The sequence below is a fragment of the Manihot esculenta genome, chromosome 3 (genome assembly GCF_001659605.2).
Source record: "Manihot esculenta cultivar AM560-2 chromosome 3, M.esculenta_v8, whole genome shotgun sequence".
NCBI classification, from domain to species: Eukaryota; Viridiplantae; Streptophyta; class Magnoliopsida; order Malpighiales; family Euphorbiaceae; genus Manihot; species Manihot esculenta.
This window is the reverse complement of record NC_035163.2, coordinates 31,451,563-31,465,543: the sequence shown is the minus strand read 5'-3', so window position 1 is coordinate 31,465,543 and position 13,981 is coordinate 31,451,563. Positions and strand designations below refer to the sequence as shown.

General features: G+C 35.8%; 3 protein-coding genes across 4 annotated transcripts; all 3 read right to left on the bottom strand.

Annotated features, from left to right (window-relative positions):
• Positions 1-1,768: 1,768 nt before the first annotated feature.
• On the bottom strand, positions 1,769-2,677 carry LOC110610555 (late embryogenesis abundant protein Lea5). The gene is made up of 2 exons (XM_021750533.2): positions 2,444-2,677; positions 1,769-2,183 (listed from the first exon to the last, which is right to left on the bottom strand). The coding sequence occupies exons 1-2, from the start codon at positions 2,503-2,505 to the stop codon at positions 1,952-1,954; spliced, it is 294 nt and encodes a 97-aa protein (XP_021606225.1). The 5' UTR covers positions 2,506-2,677; the 3' UTR covers positions 1,769-1,951.
• A 1,873-nt stretch (positions 2,678-4,550) lies between these two features.
• On the bottom strand, positions 4,551-5,821 carry LOC110610705 (60S ribosomal protein L22-2). Of its 2 annotated transcripts, XM_021750752.2 has the most exons (3): positions 5,665-5,821; positions 5,303-5,568; positions 4,551-4,889 (listed from the first exon to the last, which is right to left on the bottom strand). In XM_021750752.2, the coding sequence occupies exons 2-3, from the start codon at positions 5,539-5,541 to the stop codon at positions 4,745-4,747; spliced, it is 384 nt and encodes a 127-aa protein (XP_021606444.1). In that variant the 5' UTR covers positions 5,542-5,568; positions 5,665-5,821; the 3' UTR covers positions 4,551-4,744. The 2 variants fall into 2 exon arrangements, with proteins under 2 accessions (XP_021606444.1, XP_043810550.1); XM_043954615.1 differs by lacking the exon at positions 5,665-5,821 and having other exon boundaries at positions 5,303-5,662.
• Positions 5,822-7,638: 1,817 nt separating this feature from the next.
• On the bottom strand, positions 7,639-13,438 carry LOC110611866 (protein pleiotropic regulatory locus 1). The gene is made up of 17 exons (XM_021752397.2): positions 13,214-13,438; positions 13,102-13,126; positions 12,868-12,985; positions 12,172-12,253; positions 11,976-12,038; positions 11,557-11,638; positions 11,057-11,149; positions 10,790-10,853; positions 10,619-10,704; positions 10,403-10,504; positions 10,169-10,252; positions 9,910-9,970; positions 9,730-9,796; positions 9,540-9,617; positions 8,686-8,750; positions 8,129-8,206; positions 7,639-8,045 (listed from the first exon to the last, which is right to left on the bottom strand). Exons 1-17 carry the CDS (start codon positions 13,345-13,347, stop codon positions 7,873-7,875), a joined length of 1,455 nt encoding a protein of 484 aa, XP_021608089.1. The 5' UTR covers positions 13,348-13,438; the 3' UTR covers positions 7,639-7,872.
• Between the last annotated feature and the right edge of the window lie 543 nt (positions 13,439-13,981).

Sequence of the window (13,981 nt, the reverse complement as noted above, 5' to 3'; positions counted from 1 at the left end):
CTTTAAGAGTGAAAACTCCGGTGATGAAAAGATCTCCGTCGTTTCCCACAGACGGCGCCAATTGATGATCTGAGATCCAATAGAATAGGGTTCTTGTATTGAATAATAAAGCTTTTTCATTCTGAGGAGGGGACTCCTCTTTTATACATTGTCTTGCTTGCTGGTGACGTGTAAAGGTCTCTCCAGGATTGGGCCACGCGTCTCTGCCATACAGATTCGGGTGTACTAGGGTATCAGCTGCCTGTTACATGCGTAACGGCCTCTGATTCTCCTCATGCGTACGTTCGAGCGGATCTGCCAGGCTGTCTGGTAAGTACTGTTCTGGACTCCGGGCTGGGCCGAGAGTTGGGCTGGACGCTGGGCCTGAGAGGGGTCTGCTGGTCAGGGATCAGACTGGACTGAGTGAGGAAGCTTGGTCGAGCCCGGCCCGGAAGCTGGAATGAGCCAGGCTTGTTGGGGGGTATCAAGTGCGTGGGCCTCTGTATCATGGGCCTTTGGCTGCGGTCACCCCCCTGTTCTGGGGTGAAGAAATCCAGCGGTCATCAACAAGTATACAGATAGAGGTGAATTATAAGTATGGTTTAGATTAATTAGTTGTCAATTTAATGTTGAGAGTTCAAATCTTAACAATTAGAAATCTTACCCTAACTATACACACAACTTATTTTAATTTCGAATGAATCAAGGTGGATGTTTAATCATGTTTTAGTCATGTAGCATATAAGCAAAGAAATTATAGTGATAGGTCAAGAAATTCACAGCCAAGGAAGAAAAGAAAATCTGAAACATCATGGAAAGGAAAGGGCAAAGGTGGCAAGGGGAGGGCTTTCAATCAAATTGAGCAAAAAGACAAGCCAAAAAGGCTGCCTTAAGGGACACTGATGTTGGAGCAGACATGAATACTAGAGTGGGCCCTTAAAACTTGTACTTCTTTTAGTTAGATTTTTCATAAGCTTGAGGGTACCCTCTTCACATGCAAAGCTACTCTATTAGACTTTGGATATTGTGAAGGGTTAAAGAAAGAGGTTTATGCCATATGGTAAAATTCAGTTGTACGTGCAATATTTTGGGTTCATGTCCATTGTAGTTTTACTATCAAGCCAACAGCCAAAAGGATCACAGAAGTGTGAGCAGCATGTGTATGTGGTTTGTACCAAGTGAAAATTTGGTCATCAAGATGATCTTTCTTCCTTCCCTTTCACCGAAATTGATATATAAAGCTATCTGACACCTCTTGCTAGAGCTTATTGTGGAATATGACATTCCTCTTTCTTCTTTTCTCAATCTTTTCAAGTCTCCTATAGTTCAAGTTTTGATTCCAAATTGGGTGTTTCCCGAGATCAGAAGGTTGTGAACATAGAAAGACGGAACCAGGAGCAGAGAATTGGGATGAAAGTTTATTTTATTTTTAATAAACCTCTTTTGAATTCAGACAAAATATGAATCGATAGTAAATAAAGCGGGCCCTTTTATGGTCACTCTCAATTTAATGGAGACCACATGACTTAATGGGCTGGCTAATCAGTCCTTTAAACTTAACTTTAAGCCCATGCTTTGGTGGATGGGAACTTGGCCACAATAAGTTGGTTGTTTACTTAATTTACGGTATTCCCTCTTTTATCTCATCTTCTCAATCAGATATAAATTGCATGTTCTAGAATGAATGATTAAATTTATTATTATTAAAAAAATCAATTAAAATTTTAAACTCAAAATTTCTCAAGCGAAGCAGCAAGATAATATTGTAAATAAAACTGAAAGCTCCAAATGCAAGAGCCCATAAAAAGAGCTAGCTAGGAAGTTGGATATATTTCTAATACTACTCCTCATGGAAGATCATCATAACAAAAAAAGCCAAAACAAACTATTAAGTTATAAGCTGCCCAAAAGGGACGAGAGTGAACACCACCACAGACCATAACCTTGTGGGCAGCCGCCAGTTCTTCTCGTTCTACTGTGGCCTAACCCTGTGGTTCAATAACATTTCTCGAAGCTCAGCTGGGTCGATCTCAGCACCACAATTTGCTGGCCTGTAGTACCCTGTGATGGGATCTGGAGCCCATGCAGATGACGCCCCTGAATCTTCTTTAATCGCACCCCTTTCTTCCACTTTCCTCATCGTACCACTTCTTGACCCTTCCCTACCGAGCACTGCCCCTTGTGGCGCAGCCGCATAGCACCTCCTGTTCACATTAATATTCACTTAATATCAACAAATCACGTAAATTAATAGAAGAAATCAATCAATTCAAAATACACCTACCCTTTTCTTTCTTAATCATGCAACAAAGAAACCACAGTTTCTCGAGGATAAAAGGACCAGAAAATTGCAAGAACCTTGATTTTCCTTCGTTTTATTATAGAAGAGAACACAGTCTAGATATATGTATCAAGAATATGAAAAACCCAGAAAAGAGAAGAGCAAGAGGAGTTGTATTCTCACCGGAAGACAGAAAGGGAAAGACCATCGACGAGAAGCTTAGCGTTGGCGGGAGAGCGAGCCATTTTTTATTGCTCAGATATATATATATATATGAAGGTGATATTCCGCAGAAGGAAGCTATTCTTCTGAGAAATGGATTCTCAAGAAGAGCACTTCTTCTGCAGCACCAAGCTTGCGGCTCGCTCTCGTTGCTCTGGTGCTGAAGTGATGGCGAAGGGAGAAGATTAGGGTAAACGTGGGTTTATATACATAAATTTATTTATTATTTATTTTTGGGATCCGTTTGAATGAGATTCGAAATTCAGACATTATAATTTAGAAGATTTTTTTAATATAAATGAAAATTCAATTTTATTAATAAATGCCTCTTTTTCTTGATTGTATGTGCAATTAATTTAGTGGGTTGATATTCTTTGGATTTTATTTAAATGGATGGAGATTCCAAGATAGGACATTTTACATTTTTACAAATTATTTTAATATTTATTATACTTAAATTGCTTATTTATATATTAATAAAAATTCCACATCCCTTTCATTATTTGCGGTTCAGAAAATTATTTTTATTTATAATTTTACTTAGAAGTCTCTAAATAAAATAAATCTAAATATTTTTTACTTTTATATTTTAAAAAATAACAAAAAATAATAAATGAAATAGTAAATTGAAGACCGGGTGTTTTTTTTTTTATAAAGGATTCGGATTATACAATAGTAGATCTTGCCATGCAACTTCTGAAAAAAAACAGATATTGCCGCACAATTAATATGCATATTTTTTTTTGAAAAAAAATCATTTATAACTAAAATTAGTTTGCAAATGGTGGAGGAATTGTGGCCATGATGGTTTGTCCTTAGTCTTCTCATGCAACGCGTGATTTTATATGCACAATCATGTTTTTTAAAAATTTAATTAAAGATTATTTATTAAAAAGAAGCCTTTTTTTTTAAATCAAAGGAAAAGGATATAAATTTTATGACAAAGTCGGTGTAACAAAAAATTATTTGCATATTGACAACAGTGTGGGGTGGGAAAGTGCATGAACGATAAAACATGATTGAGGTGAAGATGCGGTGTGTGGTTGCTTAGAGGGAACGTCACGTCTCCATTGGTTTTGCATTGTAAAATGTAAATTGTAGCCCCAAGACCTCAGTTCAAGAGAAGGTTCGTTGGGCGGCCACGACTGATGGGTTACTATTATTAGTGCCACGCCAACCCCCACTTACTAATCCTCCCTTTGCTTTACTCCATAACTGTCCTTTTCTTCCCTTTGTTTAATTGACAAGTGTTCTTTTCATCATCGTGTGATTGGTTTGCTTCCGCACGTGTCATCACATTTTCATTATGGGCCACCAAACACTGTTCACCAATCCTACTGGGGTCGTCTCATTCTTATCTCACTATAGATGAGCTTAATTAAGTTCTCATAGTGCAGTTTATCGCGATTATGAATTGGAATCAAAATTAGACAAGTAATTTTCAAATATATGTGTATTGAAATTAAAATTATTTTTATCCGAAAAAAAAAAAGAAATTAAAATTATTTTATTCCCCAACAAAATAATGTGCGAATTCGGAAACACTGTTCAGAAATGACATTTCCAGCCTTATCCCCAGTGACAAACAGCCATATGAATTGGCGCAATCAATACATCTACCACGCAAAGATTGCATTATTCATGTCCCAGTGAGCAAATACAAGAAGGCTACAAAGAGAAAATCTAAACGCCCAAACCAAGTAAAACAAAACAAATCCACCCTTTTCCCCTCTCCAAATTTTCCCAAAGCGTCAATCTTTCATTTGCCAAGCACCAGCAGACACCACTGCCACACCATCCCACCGTGGCTATACATGTATGCTGAGGCCTCTACTCAAACATGACACTACAGATTTTGAAATGCTTGAATGAATGAAAAGGTGTGACAGGGTCTATCTCTTCAATGTAATTTCAAAAGTGCTTGAATGCTCAAGTACTCTACCATTGTTCCAAAGTCTTAACAAACTAATGGCTTATCAATGTTTCTTTCCATATTAAGAGTGATGAATGCTATTATGGATAACATACCAACAATACTCGGCCAAAAAGAAAGAAAGAGACGAGACCACGAGGCAAGCATTCTTGTTTCAATTGGGCAAAAATAAAACTTCAACATGGCAAATAGCTTTGAAAAATTTTCAAGTTCTTCAAATTCAAAATATTCGAAAAAGTTAAAAAAAAAAAAAGAACCTAGATGAAGTGTGGAACAAAATAAAACACAAAAAGGAGATTGGGGGAATGGAAAGGTCAAATAGGTACATTCTATCCTTCATCCTCCCCTTCATTCTCAGCAATGTTAAAGTATCTTAGCTCGTAAACATTAGGATCCTTGTTGGAAGCAATGACCCGAAGCCAATCCCGCACATTGTGCTTCTTCAAGTGCTTCTTTGTCAAGTATTTCAGATACCTGCAAAGGCAAATTGATAAATTAACCCAAGATGATACACCCATTGGGATACCATAGCAAGGTGGGTAACAAGATATATGTTACTACAATAAGCAAGCAGAAGTCCAACTCCCCCCTTGTAAGCAAAGATATAAATTCATCAAAAAATACCAAAATTTTTAACTCTTCAATGTGAATACAACAGAATGAACATCGACATATACTGCTTCATAATTCTGCTTTTTTGGAATTGAATAAGGCCTAACTTTGCTTTGCTACATTACACAAGATAAAAATGCTTCAGCCAATTTTCAATGGCAATTTAGTTCAATGAATTCTTATAGCATTCTGCCAATTCCAGTGTAATAGCTTATTTATTACCATGTCTAACTAGTAACTACAATAAGAAATACACGCATGTGCAAGTAATTTACCGTTGGGAGAAGCGGGAGTCGGAGGTGACGGTGATCTTGGACTTCTCACGGGTGACGGTGACGGAATCACCGAGAACTCCGGCTTTGCCACCGACCTTGATGCGTTCCTGGAGGAACTTTTCGAGAGAGGCAATGTCCATAATCTTATCTTCGACTGGCTTCGAGCAATCAATCGTAAATGTTTCTCCCTTCTTCTTCCCCTTGGCTCCACCGGCCCCAGCTGCTCCACCTCTACTCATTCTCTTCAGTTCTCTTCAATTCGATTGCTATATACACAAAGAACATATGCGAAGATATAGCAAAAATATATATATATAAATACTTGTACACCTACAGAAGCATAGATAGAGAGAGCCATTTACTAGATTGGATTGGATAGAGACGGCAGGGCTATGGAGCGCCGCAGATATGGAAGAGAAGGCGAGGGTTTGCAGTTAGGGTTTTAATGTTTTATTGCCGATTTGCCCCTGTAACTTCAAGTCTCCAGCCTCGCCGATTTGAATTGGGCCTCCCGAGACGGTACAGTTCGGCCCAAAAGTTCATAATATTGGATTTTTTTAAACAAATCAAATTTCTACTAATAATTGTAAAATATATATATAATAAAAAAGTGATTTGATATAAATATATCAGTCATTACAAAATTATTATACAGATGAATTCAGTTTTTTTTTCCCCAAAAAAAACTGCTAAGTAGTTTTTAGCGGTCATTTATTTATAGAATATATATTCGTTTATATGTACTTTCTATGATTGATATGAAATCATGATTCTATTATAAGGTTATCATTATTGTATTACACTAATTTCAAAATTTTGACATACATTATACAATTATATAGTATTAAAATGAAAATGTTAATTTTAAATTGTAAGATCTAAGTCATTTTATAATGTTATTTTTTAGAATAAACTGTAATTTAGTCTTTCTGGTTTAGTGAAATATAACATCTCGTTCCTTTGTTTTAAAAAACCTCCAATTTAATTTTTCATATTTAAAAAAACTGCAAAATAGTCCCTATCGTCAAATTTTCAGTTAACCTTCCGTTTATTTTAATGAAAATGACTAAACTACCATTTAAGTAAAAAAACTCAACCAAACAGTATTCACTCCATTCCAACACAGAAGGAGGAGGAGGAGGAGGAGGAGAAAGGATCGGGAGAAGAATAAGAAGAAGAAGAAGAAGCAGGCGGACGAGGACGAGGACGAGGACGAGGACGAGGAGAAAAGGAAGAAGAGGATCGGGAGGAGGAGGGGAAGGAGAAGGAGGAGAAAGGATCGGGAAAAGAAGGAGAAGGAGAAGGAGGAGGAGGAGGAGGAAGATGAGGAGAAAAGGAAGAAGAGGATCGGGAAAAGAAGAAGGATGAGGAGAAAATGGTAGTTTTGTCATTTTTATTAAAATAAATGGAAGGTTAACTGAAAATTTGAAGGTATGGACTATTTTACAGTTTTTTTAAATGTGAAGATTAAATTGAAGGTTTTTTAAAACAGAAGGATGAAAGGTTGTATTTCACTAAACCAAATGGACTAAATTGCAATTTACTCTATTTTTTATAAAAAAAAAAACAGTTAAAGTATGTATATTTCACTATTATAAAATATATTTTTTAAACACTTCCAAGCCTGTTTTAGCATTTGATAAATTTATTGATAAGATTATTAAATTTTTAAAAATAGACATAATTATGAAATAAAAAAGTTCAACTTTTTCAACCCGTTAAATAAATTAAATACAATATTTGCAACACTTTTTAATTAAATATTTGCAGAATTTTTTTTATAAAAATTATAAATTAGTAAAAAAGGAGAGTTATGAAATGTTAAAAAAGAGATTTACTTATAAGTTATAAACCCATTATACTTACATAAACAACAGCTCGTTTTAAGAGAATAATCATATCTATTAAAGCTACTTGAAGCACAAATTAGACCTCATTTACCATTTTTAATAAAATTATTTGTTAAGAGTTTATGTAAATTTGGACGCTGAAATATCTTGAAAGGTTGACATTTTTCCTGAACTCCTCGATACAAACACAGGTAAAAGCAGAATCCTTCGGAGCATTGGGATGGAGTGTAATCCTCCAACCAACCAATTTGATGGGATGGGTTAAAGAAATAATAAGGTCTACTTATCAGATGCACGAATGAACTTTAATTCAGTAACATCATTTATAAGCTGTGAAATCTCACGAGAAATAGTGGGCAGGAATGTTGAAGACATCACTCAGCTTGGAGTATCCGCAAAGTTATAAATATAATAGAAAGGAACTATGAATCATCGCAGTACTTTTTTCTTTTTTTTTTTGGTCAGAATCCCATTACTTGTTCTATAGAAAGGAACACACAAATATATAAATTCTTGGGAATAACTAAACAATCTCGTTCCAGAATTTGGGATATTATGCTAGTTACACAGGGTGATTCGTATTTGGATTGAGCTGTTTCGGAACTCGATCCAAGGCCGTTCTGTCTGTGTTGAAGAAGTTATGTTTAGCCATGTTCGTTTTGGCAAGACCAACAAGATGATATATTGCCAACCAGTGAAAAACGACAAAGAACATGACTGCTAGAACCGCCGGATATCCTTAGGTGGCTTGAAGTTGAGGGGATGAGTTTCTGGGGTTGCAGTTTCATCTTCTTTCCACATTTTAATAGTCTTGTCTGCCTCACATGAAACAAGCCTTGAACCAGTTACATCATATGACAGTGCATAAATACCAGCTTCACTATCCAATGAACCTGAACCAAAATAGTTATCATCGTCAAACTTTTTATTCCATAATAAGATAAAAGGGAAATGATGGAGAGGGAAAAGGACATACCAGGCTGAACAATTGTTTGGGCCTGCTGGAAATTATGACCACTCCTCCAATCCCAGAACCACATGCTCCCATTATCACCTACAACAACATTTACGGCAAACGATGACAAAAAAATTTCGGTCAAAATGGAACTTTGCTCCTCCCATCCATTCAGACAAAATTGAATAAAAATTTTAGCTCAATATTTCTACAAAAATGTCGGCATGGAATAGGTAAGTTTGTTTAGGGTCATCAGGGAGCCAGATTGCCAGGAGCCAAAACCTAAGGCCTGACAGCTTTTCGGATCAGCCTAAAAATTGATGTAGTATAGATGAGCATATCCCAACTGATTGATTCAGATGCCTATAAGTAATAGAGGGGCAAATTGACGCTTTTATGGCCAATGATTACACACCACTAGGGCTGACACTGGATATTGGCCTTACTATTCCCAGCTTGGTGATCTATAGTCACCTCCAGAAATGCGAATTACCATATCTGGACGTATGACACCAAGTAGAACACAGATGACAATTCATACTGGACTGACTATTATTAATTTATATACGGATTATCACCTCCTGTAACCATTACACCATCCTCATTGATAGCCATTGCATTGATGATGGTTTTCTGCTGAGAGCTGATCAAACAAAAAGTTAAAATGTCAGGTTTGTTAAAATTAACAACTACAACATGACAGTACAATTTTGAAAGTTGATGCAAAGAGGCACAAAAGAAGTCATAGCACTTTGCATTTGTAGACTGTCAAAATATCTGAGGGGAAGCATACAATGCCCTTCTGATATTATGTACATCCAACTCCCCCTCCCCCCCCTCCCAACACTCTCTCTGTCTCTATAAAAGAGCTCTTTTCACTCTTTTCATTTCAGATGTTACCAGATTCACTTCATTGGACAAGCAAGATTTTGCACCTACCTTTTCTGCATATTTTAACAAAACTGACAACAAATCAAGCACTCAGAACATCATTATTGAAACACCATTTCATCATCCTTGTTTGCTGGAAAGATGTGGGTTCCACTGGTGGATATCATGAACAAAATAACACTGTCTAAATTAGATTAACAGGCATTCCACCTTACCACCCATGAAGAATGATATCAACATAACGAGATAAAGAGTATAGACATACAAGTGCAATTAAATACGCCACACCAATTTCTAACTCATCAGAATAAAGAAAGCAATCAATGATAAATATTAAGAAGATTCCTTGCAACCGTCTCTTTTTTATCTAAGGAATTGATCTTACTAAGCACAAAGAGTCATTAATAACAATCTTGAGTCATCAAAACACACACACAAAACATATACATGGGTGCGTACGAGTACTAAACTAAGCATTAATCTCATACTCATTGGGATTGGCTACATTGACCGGTATAATATACTATAGCTAAAAACTTACAGCATGTTGTGCAAGAATTCTCCCTTTGGAAGGCTGAATTTCTTTATGTTGTCAGCTGATGCAGAGGCAAAGCAATTCCTGAACAAAATAAAATGAAAGAATATGAATAACAATGATGGCACAAACCACAACATAATCAAATAGCCTTGTGATTTACAGAAAGCATCAGATGACATATAAAGGCACCTACTCAGTAGGATGCTGTGCCATGGCTCGAACAGATTTCTTGTGGTGCGTGAGCGTTAACATAGTCTTGCCTATAGGACAAAAACAATAGATATGTAAAAGACAAAAACTACAGCATCAATGAGGAGAAAAGAGAGAGAGAGAGAGAGAGAGAGAGAGAAATCTCATAAGAAACAGAAATTACCATATCTAAGATCCCAGAATTTAATTGTTGTGTCATGGGAACCAGTGACTACTTGTGGATCCTAGAATAGACATAAGCATAATTAACCATCAAACGTTTTCATGTGAGCAACAAACATAAGAACTTAAGCTTCAAATAGTACATATTACTAGCAATATGACATCAACACATCCAGAGTTAGAAAAACAAATACTGAAGCAGGAAAGCAGTAAAACAAAGGGGAAAAACAATAATAATAATAATAATAAGACTTGCCCACCGTCGGTCGAGTAAAAACTGAGCACACTGTATTATCATGTCCAGACAGTGCAAAAACTTGAACTTTTGTACGAACATCCCAGACCTGAAAATTTCTCCCACAAATTATCTTTCTAATCCTCTCAAATACAGAAAAAAAAAAAAAAAAAAAAAAAAGAGAAAGAATTTCTTAGTGGATAAACAAATATAGAGCATCCACCCCTGAAGTGATCTATAATTGAGGGGAAAACCATACCCGGCAAACAGAATCACGCCCCCCAGTTAGTAAAAGGTCAATTGTGGGATGAAGAGCCAAGCAATAGACACCACTTAAATGACCATGATAAGACCGGACAACCTAAACAGCCAAACATCCATTTAAACAATCAGCCAATTTAATCATGACTGCCTTGTAACATTATTTTTTTCAATAAAGCAGGTTTAAATAGTTGAATTAAATTGAAGTTCTCACCTTGTTCTGTTCAAGGTCCCAGCATTTCACCTGTTTGTCATCACCAGCAGAAAACATATAGGTATGTCTTTGGCTGACAGCAAGACCTTCAAGGGAAAAATACTTTTGCATATTAAAATCTTAACCTCACAACTAATCAACAGAATGCCACCAACAATCATCTCAACTGACCTCGGATTTGTTCAATGTGTCCAGTCAATGTGAGCTTCAACCTTCCACTTGCTACATCCCATATCTGAACAACCGAAATTCAGGAAGAGAAGAGAATCTGTCAGAAAAATGATCCTCCAAATGGGTAACTCGAACACATTATAATCTAAATCAGGCATAGGTTGACAAAGTAGGAAATCATATTAGTTTTTGAAATTTGTGCATCTCCAATTTCTGTAATAACATATTCAGATAAAGCAATAGGCAAAAGAGTTCAGAATTTAATACCTTAATTGTACGATCTGCAGAACCAGTACAAAACCATGAATTACTTGGATCAAATGCAATAGATCTCACCCATCCCAAATGGCCACTTATGACCTACACAATCGATTCAATGAATGTCCAAACCAAATCTAAACTGTAAGAAATTGCAGCAAAAAAACCATGATACGAAGAAAATTTTATATAATATGCCCCAGTATTTACCATTAAGTATCACTAACATAATGACAACTAGATCAACCAAACGAAGAAGCTATAGAGGCTATAAATAGAGACATTCAGAGAAGGGATTAACCAATAATACAGATTCAAGTTCTAAGATTATCAGGGAAGCCAAAAGTCTGATGATCATAACTAAGGGCACTTATGACCAGCTAAATTTGATTAATTTTGTAATTTCAATTTCTTCTGACATGTAATTATTAGTTCTGGAATTTGCAAGCAATAAAAAATTTGATACAACTGCATTGACATCCACCCACTCAATGATAACAAAACTTTACCCTGTAGTTCTTCCATGGAGGATGCCACACAGGACGTGGCCATTTGCTTGGGATCCTTTCCATTATAGCAGATGTAGAGAACCTAGAAGATGGAGAGAATATATGTTAAGATGAAAACAAGCTACATTATTTAGCAAACACCAATGAAGAATATAATGCATATTAGACAACCAAAATAAGGGAATACCTCATAATATCAACTTGTGCTCCTCAAGTACATTTAAACATTACCCTCTACAATTATTTCAATTTCTTTTTTCTTTCATCATGCTATATATTATAAAAAAGAAAAAGACATATCCTATTAAATTTTCACTACATAGTAACAGAAAAAAATGAATTCTGAAACTCAAGCAATGAAGAAAAACCTAACCAGTCAAGTAACAAAAACAACCACAACATGGAGGAAAAACTGAAACCTTTCAGATGATCCAAGAGCAGAAATCAATGCAGTGCTTTTGCCCTGAGCACCAAGGTCGTTTCTGAAAAATGAAAAAAAATATATTAAAAAAGGAAAAAAATGTAGGCAGTGGAAGATATGAGAAATATAATAGAAGAAACATGATCTTCCTAAGAAAAAAGGAAGATAAGGTGCGAAGGAGGAAGAGCACTCACGGTCCCTTTGGTTGCAGAGATGGACCAACAACCAATGCATTTTGAGCTCCACCCTTCTGAGAGTCCTTAGAATCATCTGGACCTGAACAACAATGACAAGGTTTATGCAAATATCAAGGCTAATTGCTCAAAATATGTTATCGAAGTCAACAATATTATTGAGACATTCCCTCAAAATTTTGGCACCTTTTCTCGATTAATTGGCAGAGAAAATCATTACCTCTGTAACAATGTTGCTCGGAAAAAAAGAAAATCTACTTTAGTTCTTTGCTTGCTTCAACATAGCATCTTCTTGGTCACATCAACAAAGATAGTGGATACAGGCCCAGGGACTTTCTTAAAGAGGAAAGAAACGGTTGCCCAGAACAGTTTTTGGCATGCATAAAGATAATAAACTGTATTCTCATCCCATCTCACCCGATCAACCCTTCTTTATGGATGATGAAGAATATTTATGACTTTATTAAGCCTCAGATACATGATTGCACATAGAAATACATATCAAGTAAGCTTTGAATTGACACCAAGACCTTTAGGTTCATGAGCCATGTGTCCCATTATATGAGCTACTTGTTTACGTTCTTATTTCAAGCTAAGCACAACCATGGTAAGTCCTCAATCCATGGACAACCTCATAATACATCAGAATGTATAAGAAAAGCAACCAACTCACCCAACGCCAAACAAACAACTTACCTGGAAGAGCGAGAGCATTAGAAGGCGTTGAAGATTGATCGCCACGAACGGTTGTAGTAGAACTCACTGGTTTGGGAAGTTCATTTGAGCTTTTAATTCCTTTGTACTCGGCATTTATCTAAACAATGAATTAGAATTCGACTTACAAGCCCTTCACACAACAGCTTCTTGCCCAAACAATACTAACATCCAATCCAAAGCGCAATTCAAGTAAATAAAAAATAGTTCACTAACCTTATGGCTCAAGCGAATTTTTTTACTGCATCAAGACAATAAGAACGCCAATTATTTCTCAGATGAGATCTAATTGAAAAAGAATCAGGAAAATTTAGGATTCGACAGCGACCTTTCGGGATCAGGAGGAGCTAGCTGGCCGTGGATTGGAGAGAAGAGATCGAGAGCGCGCTTTAGGGATTTAAAACTCAGCTTCTTCACGGACTGTGGCTCCACTGGCTCCATCTCCAGGGTAGGCCCTGGCATTTCGTCCTTCAATGGCCTCTGTAAGTAGCTACCACCAGGGAACGCTAGGGTTTTTGAGAGAGAAGGATTGATAAAATGAAGAGGGATTTAGAAATTAGAGGGAACCCGGGTCCGATTCAATGCCCGTTTTAGTGTTAGTGTTGGCCCCCATTGGCTAGTAACCCGCCCGAATTACGAGTTCTTTCAGGATTTATTTATTCATTGTTATTATTATTACTATTACTTTTAATAGTAAAAGCAAATTTTGATAACCGAAAATAAAATAAAATAAAAATATTAAAATAATCATAAATGTTTGTATATTTATTTAATTTATATTGTTTTTACTTATGTTGATTGATTAACAGTAATATTGTGTTATTTTTTATTATAAATTAATCATCCAGATGATTTAATTAATGATTATTATCATTTTGTAAATAATCACTTAGGATATATTTTTTTTCCCTGTTTAACAAATGGGTTTAATTTTATGTTTGTTAAAAAAAGGTTATTGGAGAAAAAAAAGGATAAACAGTTAATGTTTTGCAACATTCTTACTTAGTATAACCAATCAGTAAGTAAATATTAAAAATGGATGATTATATCATTATTCATTAATAAATATTTTTTGTTCATCCTTCTTCTCCACAAA

Bases quoted from the DNA above. Each gene is read 5' to 3' on its own strand.
- LOC110610555 (XM_021750533.2), bottom strand. From the start codon at position 2,505: ATGGCTCGCTCTCCCGCCAACGCTAAGCTTCTCGTCGATGGTCTTTCC. The intron at 2,184-2,443 runs GTGAGAATACAA...TAATGTGAACAG, and splicing joins CTTTCCCTTTCTGTCTTCCG to GAGGTGCTATGCGGCTGCGC.
- LOC110610705 (XM_021750752.2), bottom strand. From the start codon at position 5,541: ATGAGTAGAGGTGGAGCAGCTGGGGCCGGTGGAGCCAAGGGGAAGAAG. The intron at 4,890-5,302 runs GTAAATTACTTG...TTGCCTTTGCAG, and splicing joins GACTCCCGCTTCTCCCAACG to GTATCTGAAATACTTGACAA.
- LOC110611866 (XM_021752397.2), bottom strand. From the start codon at position 13,347: ATGCCAGGGCCTACCCTGGAGATGGAGCCAGTGGAGCCACAGTCCGTG. The intron at 12,986-13,101 runs GTTAGTGAACTA...TTCATTGTTTAG, and splicing joins AAATTCGCTTGAGCCATAAG to ATAAATGCCGAGTACAAAGG. The intron at 10,854-11,056 runs GTATTAAATTCT...TCGGTTGTTCAG, and splicing joins CTGCAGATCGTACAATTAAG to ATATGGGATGTAGCAAGTGG.